The 18,102-nt window shown below is 32.9% G+C and overlaps 3 protein-coding genes across 3 annotated transcripts; 1 reads left to right on the plus strand and 2 right to left on the minus strand.

Moving 5' to 3' along the window:
* The first annotated feature begins 909 nt into the window (after positions 1-909).
* On the plus strand, positions 910-2,618 carry LOC8270833. Its single transcript, XM_002515115.4, has 2 exons — positions 910-1,914; positions 2,054-2,618. The coding sequence occupies exons 1-2, from the start codon at positions 1,116-1,118 to the stop codon at positions 2,140-2,142; spliced, it is 888 nt and encodes a 295-aa protein (XP_002515161.1). The 5' UTR covers positions 910-1,115; the 3' UTR covers positions 2,143-2,618.
* A 639-nt stretch (positions 2,619-3,257) lies between these two features.
* LOC8270832 (pectin acetylesterase 6) lies at positions 3,258-8,441 on the minus strand. The gene is made up of 13 exons (XM_015716895.3): positions 7,822-8,441; positions 7,648-7,730; positions 7,344-7,473; positions 7,190-7,263; positions 6,865-6,951; positions 6,655-6,779; positions 6,505-6,565; positions 6,265-6,318; positions 6,094-6,171; positions 5,438-5,543; positions 5,176-5,321; positions 4,283-4,386; positions 3,258-3,615 (listed from the first exon to the last, which is right to left on the minus strand). Exons 1-13 carry the CDS (start codon positions 8,036-8,038, stop codon positions 3,486-3,488), a joined length of 1,395 nt encoding a protein of 464 aa, XP_015572381.1. The 5' UTR covers positions 8,039-8,441; the 3' UTR covers positions 3,258-3,485.
* A 5,142-nt stretch (positions 8,442-13,583) lies between these two features.
* LOC8270831 (protein ABC transporter 1, mitochondrial) lies at positions 13,584-17,900 on the minus strand. Its single transcript, XM_002515113.4, has 8 exons — positions 17,093-17,900; positions 16,786-17,011; positions 16,480-16,632; positions 15,936-16,094; positions 15,431-15,590; positions 14,929-15,038; positions 14,586-14,702; positions 13,584-14,283 (listed from the first exon to the last, which is right to left on the minus strand). The coding sequence occupies exons 1-8, from the start codon at positions 17,629-17,631 to the stop codon at positions 13,885-13,887; spliced, it is 1,863 nt and encodes a 620-aa protein (XP_002515159.1). The 5' UTR covers positions 17,632-17,900; the 3' UTR covers positions 13,584-13,884.
* Between the last annotated feature and the right edge of the window lie 202 nt (positions 17,901-18,102).

Genomic DNA, 18,102 nt, shown 5'->3' on the forward strand with positions numbered 1-18,102 from the left:
TGATATTTTTAACTATTTCTCTCATAAAATTATTTAGATATTTTATCTCTCTTAATTACAATGGAATATTAGTCATCACTTTTATTTAAAGATTAACTACTTTCCTCTCAAATATATACTTTTATGCTATATTTAGTTGAAATTTTTTAAATAATTTATTTAAAAAAAAAATACATAAAAAATAAAATTAAAATGATAAAATTAAAGGAAATATTTTAGTGTATGAAATATATTAACAAACTAATATGAAATTTATTTAAAAATTCTACTTATTTTATTTAAATTTAATTTAACTATAAATAATTCCACACAAATTTAAACTTTGAAATTCTACCTATATACTTCTAAATTAATTTGCACTCCATTCAAAGTATATAAATTTTGAATTTGCAAACTAATTCCATAGATTTTATAATTTTTAACCAAACACAATATTAATAACTTTGAAAATCCAAGTTTAGTTTTGATGCTCGAAGAATTAGAAAATGGTAGTCATTATTAGTTTTAATGAATTGGATAGCATCAATTAAAAATGTGTAGAAGTTAGTAAATAGCAACAATCTTTTCTTAAAAAATTCATTTAGTAGAAGAGACAGGAATCATACGGAAGACGAAAAAGCCAAACTTTTATTTAATATTTTATTTTAAGGGTGCGTGATGTAGAAACTCCCCTATTGTGTTCAAATGAGCCAAAAAATTACATATCCTGGATTTATTTGAAGCAAAAGTTCTTGTTGGCCCTTTTTTGGTCCGTCTAACAAGTTGAGGGCCGAAATTGACCTTTGTCCTTATGAAGAAAAAAAAAATTAAACATGAGCGACACGTGGAAATAAGGGCATATTATGGATTAAAAAGAAAGAAATGAGAGTGAGTTGGCTTTTGTTATAAATGAGAATGTTGGCCAAGTGATTATGTTTACCTTCTCACCTTATCATCAAAATGAGAAACGAATGATTCATAGATAACCAAAAGCCACAATCATTTATTCACTAATATTTATCTTTTTTCTGCACTTTCTCTTTTGTTTTTTTCATTACTTTGATCATCACTTTCCTTTTCTTTAGACGGCTCTCCCTTTTCTCTTTTTTCTTGATTTTTGTTCGGTTTCAAGTTAAATGGCGTCTGATGAGAATTCGAACATGGTTTTTTACGATGATTATGATCATGATACTGATGATGGGTACTCTGATCATCAGCTGCCACATCAACATAATTTGTCAAGATTATCAGTGTGTACTAGTTCTATGCACACAAATGAAGATGATGATTATCAAGATTGTGATGGAATGAAGATGTTCATGTCAAGATTATCTATAGAGAGCTTTGATGCAGATGAGGAACTCTCTGATGATGAGAAAGAAGGGGTCATAAGCATGCTTGATCTTTCATCGGACTCTGATAAAGAACCTGGCTGCTACTCACTTCCAGCAACCCCGCCTCGCCGGAGGAACCGTGGTGGTGGTGGAGTGGTGAAGCTCCGAGATGTTGTAGGAGGAAAAGAGTATGCTAGTGAAAATGAAGCTCAAAAGGGTAACCATACGAGAAAGAATTCGAGAAGGAAAAGGAGGGTCATAAGAGAAAGATGGATAGACAGTGATAATAACAATAATAAGAGTGATAAAAAGAAAGAAGAGGAGAGCATTGGTTTGGGTATGTGTAATTATTACGGAAACGGTAATAGCTTTAGTGGAGAGAGTGAAAATGGAGGTGTGGTGGTGATAACAAGGCCAAAAGGAGGAAAGAGGGCATTGTGCATGGACTTGGATGAAGTGAAAGCTTGTAGAGATCTTGGGTTTGAATTAGAGCACGAGCGTATGCTTGAGATGCCTAGTCGAGTCTCACTTTCAGGATCTACCCTTGATACTAGTAGTGGTGGCAATTCACCTATTGCCAATTGGCGCATTTCTAGCCCTGGTTAGTGTGCTCTTTAATCCCTCTCTTTTCTTCTTAATTAAGCATTTCAAAGTCGCCCACTTATATAAGGGCATCTGGGATTTTTCATGCATTGCTGAATAATGATGAGTACTTTTTTTTCTTTTCGTTTGAATTGTAGGTGATGATCCAAGAGATGTCAAGGCCAGGCTAAAGGTATGGGCACAAGCAGTGGCACTTGCATCTACGTCTAAACACGGCTGCTTCTGAATTCTGACTCCTAACGTTTGCGGATACTAATCCATACGTTTTTCTTTTGGTTTTGTTTTGTGGGTGTAGATAGACATTTTCCTACCTATAAGGAAAAAGAAAAAGAAAAAAGCAGCTTCTTCTATAATCTTCATTTTGTTTACTAGTTTGGGTGGATTCGGAAATTGAGGTTGGACTCAATTTTGTTATAGTAGAACAAGAGCTATCCTTTTTGAAGGTTATCTTGATTTTGTTTTCTAGATTTTGGTATAGGGATTTCAGGGTCAGACTGCAGAGTCTCACCGGTTCCCTTCTCTGTACATGTTTCCACTGTTGTAAATAGCGCATGGTGAGGGGGTGTTGGAGGCATGCTGTCTGACTTAAAAAACACTAGATTATTATATTTGTTACCGAGTTTCAATTGATTTGAGTGATTATAGCACTGGGAGTGAGATCCTGTTATAACAGGAAAAAGAAAGTCAAGTTTTTTTGGATTTTGTAGAGATTCTCATTATTATGTCGTTGAAGTTTCTGTTATTCAAAAATATCTTTTAAAAGCATGTCAAATACCAGGAATTCTGAGGGACTTTCAAAGCAATTCATTAGCCATTGATGGATGAACTGATTCCGATTCCTTGGAAAGAAATTACCTACTCCTATTAAAATTTTCCCATCATGTGAAAAAAAGGAAAAAAAGGAAAAGGAAAGGGTAAAGAAATAAAAACACAGATCAGGTCATGTAATGGGTGGTATCATTTCACCATTTATGGATGACTGTGAGTTTCAGAAGGAAGCATTAGCTATCAACAGCAGATAATGGGGTTAGCAAAGAAAGAAACAAACTCTAATCTGTTCAGCTTATTAAAATCTTGGATGCATTTGAATGGATTTTATGGTTTTTAGTTGAATCTGTAGAGTTCAAATTTGTAAAAGAGAATGAATCTCTTTATAAGATTAGATTGTGCATTTAAAAAAAAAAAGTGCAAGCATGATAACAAGTTTTTAAATTTCAAAGATAATCTTTATCCTAAGTCTATATTATCGTATGGATTCTCATTTCAAAAGTGGGACTGATACATACGAAATCCTATATGATTTGAAAGGATTTTTAATAGAGATTAACATAACAGAAAAAAAACAGCAGCAAAAACTCGAGAAATGTTATTCGTTGTTTAAACCGTGATGATAGACTATTATATACTAAGACGCTTGAGCAGCTGCAAATAACATACCAAATTTAGTGATACAATGGCTGTCAAAAAATAAGCCCTTGAATTTAGGGATATTACATGGTCTTGACTTGTGAGCAAAGCTCATGCAGCTGTATCTGCAATGCCTACGGATTCCCAGATATTAATTGAGTGTCATTGATCAATCTGAAACCCCATGGTGCTTTTGGTACATGTTAGTGATACCAGGAAGGTACTAAGCAGATTTAGAGGGGTCAAGGTTAATCCTGAGGACTCGGAGAATGTTATGGTTGAAATAACATCGCTGCAGAGGAGATACTAGTTTCAGTCTCCCAGAATTGAAATTGAGAGAGCAATTCTAGAAGAAAAAAAAAAAAGTGCACGAAAATTGAACAAATTCGAAGCTTGTAAAAGCCTTTTGAATTACTCAACCATGCCACTTAGATTTCTAGGAGAAAGATGAAATTCTTTCACAGTTGTTCAGTAGTTATATTCCAGAGACAATCACCCCATCCTAGCACACATTCAACTTCAACAGCTAAAACAGGATGTATGTACAAAAATACTTGACCTGTATTTCTATGACCTCAGAATTATTTCCCATTATTAACATAAGTTTTCTTGCATTTATTTGTTAATCTTTGCTGTCCAACTTAGCAGTTCTGTTGGGAGTTCTGAGAGAAACATTTTGGAAGAAGAGAAAGACAATTAACAAATACCAAAGGAAAATAATGGCAATACTGAAAATGACAGAACCATAAAGCTTATAGCTTTCTTGAAACATCTCAACTATGTTACATTTTTGAGCTCAGTGAACTTATAAGTTCTTCTGAGATAACGACAAACTAATAAATCACATATCAGGGCACATTAGAGATGACTTCACAAATAAATGTTACAATTTCTACATATGACAAATGGGGAAATAAATGAAGACAAGATAATGAAGAGCAGATAAGATTTCCACTCACTTGAATACTAGATTATGGCAGCTACTATCACAGGGATATGCACAGTCAATGGCTTTAACATCAACTCGATCAAAATACCAGTCTCCAACAGATTGTGAGATCCTCTGCATATTGGTACAAATAAATGTAGTTATAATTTATTATGTCATGCAACATTAAAAGTTCTACACATGTTTGATTGCATTTGTGAATTGTAACAGCCTTAGCGGGCTATACCAGTTTCTGGAATGATTGATGTCATTCATATTTAAATACCAGAGAAGGTGACTGGACATGGCAACAAGCAAAAATAATATGGCTCTGCTATTACAACTCACAAACAGCTTGACCTATTTAAGAAAAACTGCAAAATATCATTATTTATTTCGAGTCTTATTCTGTGGACCTACGCTTCTCCCAAAACTTAATTCACATTTTGGTGCCCGGTCGACCCTGCTCTATTATTCTCACAATGTTCATTCATTGCTGCAGCCTTATCCCCAATTTACATGTACTGTTCACATATATCCAGTAATATTGATGCTCATCTTTCATTTTCTACCTCATTAGTCCCTCAGCAATCAGTACATTTCTCATCTTTTTCTCATCAATACTCACACTTAAAGTCTGGACAGTGAAATGCCCTTTCAGACTTGCGTCAGATACACATCCATACAGACGTTCTGTCACTGTTAACTGTTATAGCATGTTAATGAACTCAAGTTAACATGTCAGGCAGTTTTTAGGTTTATCTACTTCAAATGATATTGTCTCAGTAAAGCTCCATAACAGAGGGCCCCTTTCCATAAAAGAAGAAAAAGAAAGAAAGAAAAGGAGAATGGACAGGTCCAATGTAGTTATTTATTCTATGTTTGCTGTGAAGCTTTAATATTTAGAAATTGTAGTTTAGGTACCTTGTCCCGAATGACTGGAGAATCAGTGGCAAACCATGTATCTTGTCTCTCAGATTGGCAATGAGAAAAGCAAGAATTTATGAATAAACCATTTTGAGTTGTCATTGAGAAGACGTTTATGGCATCTAGCATTTGATTCCTGAAGTCTGTCCATAACAGAGAAAGGAGAAATAAGCTACCTAACTAAGATCATGTGCATAATCAAAAGATTATACATTAGATAAGAAAAACCAAGCACAACAAATTTGAATTCAAGAATCACCTTGCAAAAATTGGATTTGGGATGAATTACATTGTGCATGATTTTGTTTGCATTCATTCCAAGAACCTTGAGGATCAGCTGTAGGTGGAGCCAAACTAGCTTGAACCTGATAAATACAGAAATAAACCAAGTTATTCAGCAATGCTGCAGCAGCATTCAGGAAGTTATCTAGAATTCTGGAAAATGAAAATCTAAGAACTATTCTGCTTGTTTTTGTAACTATATATTAGCCATATTTCTTGATGGCTTCTTTTCTTAGTCCAAACTGAAATTAAGTCTATATCTCAAACTAATATGGGGTTAGCTAAATGGATCTCAATCAATAGATGTGAGAACAGAACAGACCCTAGATACCGACAATTTTAAATTAGTGGAAGGTGACTGCACTATTATTTATTTTTTTGCCTGGTGCCCATTCTATCACATCAAGAGTTAAGTATACCTAGTTCTAAAAATCAATCTTTCCAAATGGGGGAAGGTCTAATCTTATCTTCTCTTTTCTTTTCTTTCTTTCTCCGTTTTCTCTTAGAGGATCCTTCTCCCAACAGTCTCTTATCTCCCAATGGCATATCTGTAGCAGTTTGCTATTAACCCTTTCCCTAGACTACAAATGAACTGCCATTAAAGGAAAGAAAATAAAATATAACAAAGATTACCTGCCATGTATCATAGGCTGCATTGAGAATAAACAATGGAGTCTTAATATTAGCAATCAAATTCTGGGGGAAGAAGCACTGCATGAGATGGAGAGAGAGAGAGTCACATATTTTCTCTAATAACAATCAATCAAGCAACAGCAAAACAATTAAGAAAGGTTAGATGATTACTGAAGTTGGATCCAGTCGGCTGGTACACGTGCTCGGTAGATTCTTTTGCACTTTCTAAATTTTCAGACAGATCAATTGTTAATCAATCGTTAAAATACTGAGCAGACACAGAATAGTTGGAACATATTATTAATATGTAAAACCTCAGGTCAGAGCAGTTGAGTTCTACTAAGACTGCACAACAATATTCTTCCTAAGAATGAAAAGTTTTCAGAAGGGTCGTAGCGGTATGAAGAATACCTGTAAGCTAACTACACCTTCATACATATTCCGTAGCGTGCGATTGCCAGACACATCAATTCTACAGCAGATTTAAGAAATTTAATAAAAAGGAAATGGGCAATATTTATTCAGGTGAACAATATGCACTGATAGAAAATTGCTTCTTACGCATCAAGAAAAAGTCCAGCATCACTTAAGCATTTCACTTTTGTAGATTGTGGAAACAAGTCCCTGAACTCATCACAGTGTAATATGGATGCCAGACCTCCAGCAGAGCATCCAGAAAGAAGAGCCTGAAATACATGTCTTCAACTGTTCATAGAGCAACAGGAAGAATGAAAACGATATGAGAGTTTAAGTACATAACAAATTCAGTACCTGAGTGGCATTTAGCATTCCTTCAGCCATTAGATTCTCCATAGCAGCTGACCAGATTCGTTGTCCTCGAAAATAAAGCTGTGCAGCCTGAAAGTCATGTCGAATTGAAAATGCTAATGCTACATTTGAACCTTTAGTAAATAAGAAGCAGCGTCAATTGATACAGTGCTGCTGAAAAATTCTAAGATAAGTGACATTCATTAAGTAATTAAATCGAACCAATGACATGGATGGTAGCAATGTTGCCAAAATATGAACCCATATTTAGAAAAACTAGTACTTTTGAGTCGCATCAAATTATTTACTTTGGAATTCTCCCACCAACCTCATCATGATAATCCCCACTGAAAGATGCCCCATCACAATATCGTAACTTGACTCTGTTCCAATTAAAGAAATCTGCAATACAGGCAATTAAATCAGAAATTGTAGCCGGAAATAGGCAGAATGAAATAAACATTTTCGTGTCTTCAAAGAACCTGGATTTTCGTCTGGTTTATTGCTTAATATTCCAGTGAAAGGTAATACTTTTTCCATAAATTTGGATGAACCACGTCGTGTAGTTTTGCGGTAAACACAGCTCCTGATGGTATTACACCACCCGCCTCCCTGCAACAAGGCACCCTCTAAGTTGAGTCAGACTTGTTAGCTCTAACAATAGTAATAAGAAAGAAGCAGCGAACCCCTGTGGAGTGGGGAGGGCCAGCTGTACTTGTTCAGCAATAACAGCTGAATTGGAATTCCAAAAGCTTTTGACATTGTAGAACCAAAATGATGACGTACCTCTAATTGAATGAGCCAACTGTTTTGACCCGATCCAGACCCACGATGCAAGTGGTAGGCAGGCAATGTTCCATCCAAGCAGACTGAGATGAGAAGATGTTACAGTAAAGCATTATTAGTAAATACTTGAATCTCTCTTAACTGAAAGAGAAAACAAATGGAGGAAGGCAGCACCAGCTCCTTTGGCGTCAGCTCCCTGAATAAGAGTAAGGCCGACCATAAGAGGTTTGGGAGCAGCAGGAGGAGCAGGGGAAGAAGCACCGCTCTCCAGAAAAGGCAACATGACTTCTGATTTTAGAATAACATCAACAGATCCGCCCAAAACCATTCCAATCAAAATACAACCGTATAACAGCATTATCCCCATCTCCATCACCATCCCTTGCTTCATTCTCTCAAATGCACAAGTTCAGAGTGCAGAGGAGAGAAGCACAGGGCCTAGACTCTGCTTTTTCCCTTATTTTGAGCTCGCCACCCACTGCTCCTCAGAGCTTACAGTTTCTGACAAATAATTCAATCCATCTATTGTTAAAAGTTTCTAAACGTAACTCAAAAATAATAATAATATAAATATTATTTTTTACGTATGGTAGAGGAGACCGTTCTCGTCTTTTTCACAATTTATGCATTGCAACTTTCATTTATTTATTATTATTCTTTTAACAGTAGGAGGCCAAAGCCTCCTTTCCTTTGTCTTTCTTCTCTCTTTCATCTTTTTCGCCATTATCTTCTCCCTTCCACGCTCTCTCTCTACAGCTGTTTTCGTCATCCCCATTCTTTTTCTGTTTTCCCCAAAGCAAGATCTGAATATTTATTTAGTATTTGAGACATTTTTCAACCATAGATTTGATCATTTGCGAAAATTTAGGGTGGCTGCTGGGTGATTTAGAATTTTATTATATTAAATTTAATTATTATCTTTTGATTGGTTCGACAGGAATAATTGTTAATCATGAATGTCTGACTGTTTTACCATTATGAAGCAGTGCTTATTCTCTCCATTGGATTAGCCATAGCCACCGACACACTGGTAGAGGCTATAGATAAGATTATAAATTTCTGATATTTGTTAATGATTTTTTGACACATAAACACACATGGAAAATCTACAATTTCTATATTTATTATATTTTAATTATATAAATATAATTAATACATCCATTCGTGACAAACCAATCTTATATAATTTCTATTATATTTTAATTATATAAATATAATTAATACATCCATTCGTGACCAACCAATCTTATACAATTTCTATTAGAAATTATAACACTATATTAAATTATAAATGTAGTAATAATATACTAAAATAAAAATAAACACAATGTAATAATAATATAATAAACTTTTAGCAAAAAAGAATCATTGTAATGATAGTTAATATTGCCTTTCTCATGTTATATTATTAATGAAACTCTTATCAAGATTAAATTATAAGAGTTTTAAGAATACTAATAAAAGAAAGTTAGTCTACTCAGATTCAAACTCATTCCGAATCAAAAGGGTAAAAAATAAGATTTTTAATTTTTTGTAGATTCATATAATAATACAAATGTGCAATGTCTTTTTAATGATTTTAATGAATTTTAAGTTTAAAGCTACGGTTTTGTCGTAGAATTTAAATTTTTTTTTTAAAAGAGTTGATCTTTTAATTAATGTTAATGTGGGAATCTAGAATCACTTATTCATTCAATAAATTGAATCTCTCTTCCTTTCTTTTAATCTTTCTCTCTTTTAGAAACAATGGCATCAAACTCAACAAAGAAAAGCAAATTAAAAAAATTTTATATTGTTTTTAGAAGTGTAGCAAATCATTAGCTACATTCGCATCTTCAGCAAAATCATTCTCTATTTCATCTTTTCAAAGTTGGAAACATATGCATCTTCCTCCGTATTGCCATTACTTTCATCTTCTCCTCCTTTATTATTCATCGCATCTAGATTATTATAGTTTTAATCACCACCTTTTATTAAATTGTCGTCTTCACTAAATTTAATTATCTCATTCAGTAATTAATTTTTCTGTCAGTTATTATACAAATCATTCATTGAACAAGTGAGTGCAAGAGAAAAAGATATTAGAAGAAACTGAAATTCTTTTATAGATTTTGGTTTTGTTTGGTATACCCAACAAATCTTTCATCTTATATTAATTTTATAGCAATCCATAAACTAAATTGGATAATTATCTAGCTATTGAAATTAAATTGTTTTAGTTTTTAATGATCTTTTTATTAATTAAATTTAAATTAATGTGAAAAAAGAGATATTTTAATATTTGTAGTTAGATATTAGAGTGAAAAAGAGAGAGAGAGAGATTTGGATAAGATTTTTGTCAACCTATACATCTTATGTGGCGGTAATGCATTATCAAGAGTGGTCTGGTAATTTAATGGATCAAACTGATCAATTTAGCAGCACCCTAATAAAAAGATATGCTAAATTCTGATATTAAATGCTATAATTGAAGCTTTTAGGGTTACTTTGCTTTCAATCATTATTTTCTCCACATGCTTTTTTTTTTGAAAGTAATTACAAAAAAGTACTCGTTCTTTTACTTTTTATATATATGTATATTTGCTCTCTTATCTTATTTTCTCATGCTTTCTTTTTTTGCAAGGAAAGTCATGTGTACAGTATAAATAGCAATGAAATAATATGAGAGAAAATGCAATAAAATCTCAGGTGTATTGTCTATTAACATTTGTGCATAGTCTAAAGCAACAAATATAGAGATCTTTATCCCAAAAAAAGCTTTCCTAAATTCCTTAATAAAATATATTTTTATAAGAAATTAAAAATATTTTTATTTATTTTTTGATTTAAAACTTATTTGTTTTCTTTTTTTATAAACAAAAATAGCATACTAATTAAATTATTAATTTAATTTGAGGAAAATTTTTAATTAGTACTATTAGACACGACATTCATAATATTAGAATTTGAATAATCAATTAATGGAAGAGTCAAGTGAATGTGTGTAGAGTAGAGCATGTTAAAATAATTCCATTTCGGTTCAATTAATACCAAAATGATTAAACTAGTCATTTGGTAGATTGGACCTTAGCATTTTTAAGTTGATTTTATTTTTTATCTATTAGTAATATGGGAGTTTCATACTATGTATTAAGTGCAGATTTAATTTTACTTCTCAGTTCTCACTTAAATTATCATTTTTTCTTTAAAATATGAAATTAATTTAAAACATAGATATACTACCGTACTAAGCTATTGAGACTGGATAATCATTCAAAGAAGAAAGTCAAGAAATCAAGGAACTAAACATCCATCTTGATATAAAATTAAAAAACTAATAAATCGGGTCAATGCATAGTTTATTAATAGAATTGGATTTATTTCTAACCAATATCAAAATGACTAAAACTAATCACTTAATTAAAATTTAACATTGATAAATTAATTGAATCTCTTTTTTTTTTTTTTAATGATATGAAATCTCTAACACAGTAATTTAAAGAGTCATACCAACTAATTAACTGATCTACAACTATAAAGTCAATAAGCCAATAACTAAAAAATTGAGTTTATACTACTACTATTTATTTAAATTTGAGATATTAATTTAATGTAGTCATTGGTTTAATTTGATCAAATAAATTCAATAAATTAATTACACAAATTATTAGCATAATTTAATACTAATCATACTTAAAATAATTTTTTAATAAAATAAAATATCAAGAGAGTGGTAAGAGTGATAGTGAGAAACCACCTTCCTCTTGTATTCACTAACTCTTGTAAGTTATATTTCTTTTGTTTAAACCTTTCATTTTAAAGTTTGTATTTCAAAATTTGTATATTTGTTCATTCATCAATAATCAAAAGCTTGTTATTTTATCTTATTATCATCTTATCCATTTTTTATTTAAGATTTAACAAGCGTATGCTCTGTGCTTGCCTCGTCTAAGGATTCTACACAACAGAAACTTGTTAGTCTCTACATATTGGTATCAGAGCCAACAAAGTTCCAGGAAAGAAACATCATATGCATAAAAGAGATTTTAAAATCATTTTAATCTGCATCATATCACTGACAAACAAATTTGTTTATTTATGCACAGTAGTAAGTCCCGTCTGGTGTAAGGGCAGCAAATCTGGTGGCTTGGTTCATGTTTGTTTAGAAAGTTATCTTGGTTTATTTTAAAATGAATTTAAAACTTTTTTTCTGTAGATATTCTTCTTTCTCAAACTCTTCTACCTCTGAGTTTTCAAGGTCTAAAGGTTTAGTAAATAGTGAGAAAATCACTATTGAAGATTTTTCAAAGCATATTGATGATTGGGAAATACCCAAGATTCAAAAGAAGCAAATCTATAAGTTTTCAAAGTTTCCTCTCTTCAAAACTGATTTTACTATCAAAACTGAAAAAAGATATATATATATAAATTAACTTTTAACTTCAAATAAAAAATTTATAAATTGGGTAAATAAGTTAGTAGTTGATCATGAATCTCCTTTTATTTATGGCATATGCGAGCAGCGATGGATTAGTTTTCTTTTTGTCACTTGATGCAATATATTTTGTGCTGAAAAAGTAATTACAATTTTTAAATATTTTATGATTTTTTTATTTTAACTACAAGATTTTATTCTAATGAATATACGTAATATAAATCTAGATATGGAGCGGTTTGAGTTCAAAACTAGACCGGTCAAAATAGACTAGATTGAGCTCAAACCAGCTTGAAACTAAAGGGAACCTGATTCCCCTTGGCTCGTACGTAAACTGTCGGTTCTAATCCAACTCAAAAAAATATTATTTTTTAAATTTGATTGAGGCAAAGTATAGTAATACAATAATTAGACAAGTTAGCATTTCTATAGTAACTTTGGAAGTTGTTGACATCAAATAAAACTTCATAGCTCAGCCACAAGAGAAGGAGCGTTTTTTTAACAAAAAAAAAGTTATTTTTGTTAGCAATTTTTTTAAGGTATTTTTGTTATTAAAATAGTAAAACATGTATTTGTGTTAAAAACCCAATATTAAATGAAGAAACATATAAAGAGTTAGGTCAGTTGACAATATTACATTATTTTACAGATATAAATAAACTAATAAGTTATTATTCAGTTTGTCGAATTACCGATTTAGTCGGATTTTACCAATCTGATCGATTTAATCGGATTAGAAGCAATTTAATCATAAATTTAGTTATTTTATTTATATCTATTAAATCAAATTAATTACTAGTATATAATAGAACCGACCAGTTCGATCTAGAAATAATAATATCAATTAATAAGTTATTTTTTAATTAAATAATAATCTTAATTGTAAGAAATAACATTCTATAATGATAAATAGTTAGCATCATATTAATTATATTTTTAATATTAATATATTATTAATAATATTAGAAAAGAATTCAAAAATATTGGAAATTCTATCATTGTGAGTTGTGCTATCTATCGATTTTTTAATATATATATATATATATATATATATATATAATTTTTATTATTTTTTGAAAAATACATTCTATTTTTTCAAATTGAAAAATATTTATGATCAACAGTCCACATAACAGGAATATAGATTAGTATAATTGATCTTGGTGATGTTTCAATTACTTACTAGATCAATCTGTTTTGGTATAAATCAATCTTGGTGTTATGCTTTAATTTATACTATAGAAAACTAAGTAGACTTGAAAATTTAAAAATATAAAATTTAGTTATCATTTTAAATTATTTATTTCTATGGTGTTATTAATATAAATTTGGATAATTTAATTGAATTATAAAGTTTAATATAGAAATTGAAAATACTAAAAAGATTTATCAAGAGAAACAAAGCTGTTTCGAAAAAACATGCACAAGTGGACTGAAATCACTGAGATTTTGAACAACATAGAATTAGAGTCTAATTCTAACTTAAAATATAACATCTCAGCCGTTCCAGTGAAAGCGGAGGTAAGTATGGCTGTGATCCCATGGAACAAAATCATATTGGCAGTAGAATGTTGCAGAATTCAGGAACAACAATTACAAGTAAGAGGGCCTAAATAGGGAATAAAATTCACAGCTACAGCCACTGCATGCTGTAAGATAATGTTACAAGTACCTAATATACAATTATCTAATATTGTGGCCAAAGAATCAAGTTATTACATTCAGATGGGGCAAATTTGACTACGGCAATCGGATGGCAATCTCATCCTGCACATTATTACTCGTAAAAGAATTGTAACATTCAAGAAAAATTAAAAATCCTATCAAGAAACTGAGCCACTTGATAACATCTCATTAGCATCATTTTCACCAAACTCATAATTTTCATAGACATCAAGCAACAACTGCCTACATGGTACAACTGCCCCAAGTTTGATGCAAGCCAAAAATGCACCTGAAAGCTTCCTGTGAAGGCTGTAAGACTCTTCCGGTGGTGGTGTCAGCCTGTGTCTCAGCATTGTAGCCCCAAGGTTTGTAACACTCTGGGTTATATTAGTAGATCCGAAATCAAATCCACCAGGCTTAGAGAATGGCAGTCCCACAATGAAACCAGCTTGAATGTGAGCGTCCAGCATTATCTCCGATTCCATTCCTGTAAGAAACCCAAGTCTTCTTGACATCTCAATCACTGCATCCCTCTCACCATTCGCACATGCTACAACCTACACATATTTTAAGGTAAACATCCTCAGTGTATACAGTACATCAAACTTCGCAAATTAAAGCCCACAAGTTGTGCTGCAACATTTTGAGCTAGCTTTGTTCAACATACAACAAACCAACAAGGTTCAGAATTATCTCGAGCTGCTTTAAGGGTTCAGTTAATTTTATCTAATCAACTCTTCAATTGGTGGGCAGGACAGGAGTTTAGTGTCAATCTCATTCAGTAAATGATATTTACCTATAAAATACACTGTATAACTGAAAATCATAAACTAAAAAAGCATTAACAAAAAAGGATTACCATTCTTAAATAGTCATCCACAAAACTTTTAGGATAAGCCCGAGCTGCTCCAAAGTCAATGAGATTCACAGTTTCTGTGGCCTCATCATACAAGAAGTTGCTCCAATTAGGATCAGTCTGTACCAGGATAATTGCAATACAGTCAATCGCTTTTTCAGTAACTTTCTCACACAAGCAACAATAACTGAAAACAACTAAAGAACCAAAAAGATTATCCGAGATGAACCATAACTTACATGGAAAATGAAATACGCTTGCAAAGCATTTGAGAAGAGATAAGAACAAAAGTGGGGAAAATTAATTTTAATAGAAGGTTAAAAAAAAAAAAAAATGAAAGGTTCACCTGCATAAATCGGAACACAAATAACTCCATCAATGTGAGTTCTAACAACTTTGTCCCGACATAATTACGAGTCTCTTGGTTCAGTAAAGCCACCTTATCAATTGGAATTCCTGTACCAAGTACACCATTCATGTTAAAAGATGAAAGCCCGCATACCCTCCATCAAAGGCATTCTTCACTTTAGTTTCAATGGTGAAGGGAGAAAGGAAAGGACAAATATCTAATGCATCACAGTATAACATCCGTCAGTGCATACTCATCTTAACCTCTTTTCCCTTTTAAAAGATAATATAGTTAATGCCTGGTTTGTTTTGCCACGAGTTCATTCATGTTTCTAGAAATTCCAGTTAGGAGTTCTCCGCAGCAATGTATACCTAAACTAATTCCATCATGGCGTTTCTGTTTAATCTATTGAAGAGCACTCATCACCCAACTTTCATTATCAGAATAAAGCGATCCTATTTAATGTTAAAAAGAATCAGCAAAGAGAACGTTCCATTACCAGAAACAAGTTCTGTAGTCAAAACTCGGTTGCATGAAAGCTTATCTACAACCATTGGAACATAGAACCCCTTAACACCAGATAGTAGCTTACAGAACTGTTTCTGGTTGATTGCTTCCAACTCATAGTCACATTCACGAGATAATTCTTCCTTTGCCACCTTAATAAATTCCAAAAAGTGTATTAGCTTCCAATTCCAATAGTTACATATATAATTCTCTCACATCTTTTGTAGCCACCATGAACAAGTGATCAGATTCTGAAACATGAATCACTGATGTGTAAAATATAAGCGGCAGTCATCACAAGGAATCAAGTAATGGCACAGTGTTGCAGCTGATAATAAAACCAAGACAATACAAAGTTTTCAGGTCTGCAAGCATTTAACTTGTGAAGACCACACCATATCTTGCAAGGACACATGCTGACATGCATTATGTACATAACCACACAATAGCTTGAAAGGATAAATTCATTTGTAATAAAGAAAAATATGCCTACTCACCTTCATAGCCCTGTCAAGAAACAGTCCTTTTGGAATTAGATTTGTATAATCTAAGAGAAGTTTCACATTATCAACATCACTATTAATGCTATTGGCAACACCGGGGTACTGAATTTTCATTGCAACCTGCATACCATCCTTTGTAACTGCTCGGTGCACCTATATTTTTTTTTTCAAGAATGGTTAGACTACAGTAAGCCTTTAAAATTCAGAATTACATGGCAGCTAGATAATAGACATGAATGCATATGAAAAAATCCATTGTAAGCATGGGTTCTATAAATCAGATGCAATGTTTTAATTTTTAATATGAATAACAGAAATGTAAGCCAGGAAAGTAGAGAAGCAAAACGCGCGAGATCCATGCATACGGCAGTAAAGACCATTTAGCATAAAAAGCTACCAGAAGCATTTTTTCCAAAACAATAGTAGCCTGTTTTTATTAAATTTAATTTAGACGATGGTAGAGCTAACATGAAATTCTACAAAAAAAAAAAAAAAAAAAAATAAAATAAAATAAAATAAAATTCTGGTGCATCATCACCTGGCCTATACTTGCGGCAGCAAGTGGTTCATAATCGAAACTAGTTAACTTGGTTGACCAGTCTGGACCCAATTCAGCATCCAAAACTTGATTGAGTTGGCTCCTTGGCATCACATCAGCACCTTGACGGACGATATCCAAAGCAGCCAAGATCTATGGAAGACAAAAGATGATACAGATGTCACGAGATTATAATATATAAACCTAAGAAGACAAAAATAAACTGATTACAACCATTGTTTCATAGAGACTAATCAATTTTCATGAACATTCGACAAGAAATCTAGTCAAAATGAATTACCGTACCGGAGCAGGAACAAGAGATTCATCCTGTATGCTAAGCATCTGTCCTAGTTTAAGTGCAGCTCCACGCATTCTGCATAATGCCAGGGCCAAACGTTCTGCATTTCTTTCAGACAAAAATGGGGAGAGAGCAGATTGCTTGTCTTGTGAATTTGGGGCACCATACACCAACCTCCTTGCTGATTCCTGAAACGTTCCCCATGCTAGCCCAGCTCCTAGACCAGCAAACCTTTTTTTTTTAAATTATGCAATCTAAGTTACACCCTTGATTGCAATGTAATTATGAATAAAATAAATAAATAAAACTCACCCAAGCGCCCTGGTAAACGGCGTCGAAGGAACTCTTCTCTCCCTCGGCTTCCTTCTCTTCACTTCAGTCATCGGGGCCGCCGCCACAGCCGCCGCGGCCATTTCTTCGCCACCCGGATTGCTGCGATCCTCACATTCCTTCTCTAAATCAGCAACTTCATCCTTTGAATCCTGATTAATATTATCATGATCATAAAGAACCTTCTCTTCAACAACTGCGGTATCAATTTTGGCAGTATTGTTATTTTCAACAACATTTATCGAACTTGATTGAACTGGGCTGGGCTCTGGCACGTCATCAGAATGGTCAAAGAAAACAACGGATTCTTTGGGCTTAGGAGGCGTAAACTCGCGGACATTTCCTTTAGTAAGGCCTGATAAATCGGTGACGGAGACTATTGCTTTCTTGGCTGTCGAGGTAAATAGGGTTTGGAAATCTCCAGTTGCGGCGGCGTCGAGAGATTTCGAGCGTTTGGCGACTTCTTTAGCAACCAGAGAGAGGCCATTCACGATCCTCCCAATGTCCTTAAACGACGTCATATCATCTCGCGCTCTTGTATATATTAGCCGCGATTTCGGAATTTTGAATTGCTGTTGTGATATTTGATGTTACAAAATGATGGAGGTAGAAGATGGGCAGTCTGTTTTTCTTTGTCCGAAGGAAGCGGCGACATACAGCCTTATATCAGGCAAGTTTACGTGGGATTCATCTCTTCCATGAGATTGGGAACCGCGGCGCGAATGAAATTTGCGTTTCTATAATGCAGCCCAATCCGGCCCATTTAGGTGTGTCGGCTATCCCGATGGGCTATTAGTTTATTTAGTTGGGCTTGAATGCATTAGTCAATCCATTGGGCTATTCTGCAAAGAGGGACTGCTGCCAGAAGCTGAATAAAACAAAGCTTGATTGAGAATAACATGAATTCCATTACTTTATATATATAACCTAAGAAACCTTTGTCTAAAGGTAGTCAAGACATTTTTTATTTTTTGTATATATATTTTTTTAAA

The sequence above is a fragment of the Ricinus communis genome, chromosome 1 (genome assembly GCF_019578655.1).
Source record: "Ricinus communis isolate WT05 ecotype wild-type chromosome 1, ASM1957865v1, whole genome shotgun sequence".
Lineage (NCBI taxonomy): Eukaryota > Viridiplantae > Streptophyta > Magnoliopsida > Malpighiales > Euphorbiaceae > Ricinus > Ricinus communis.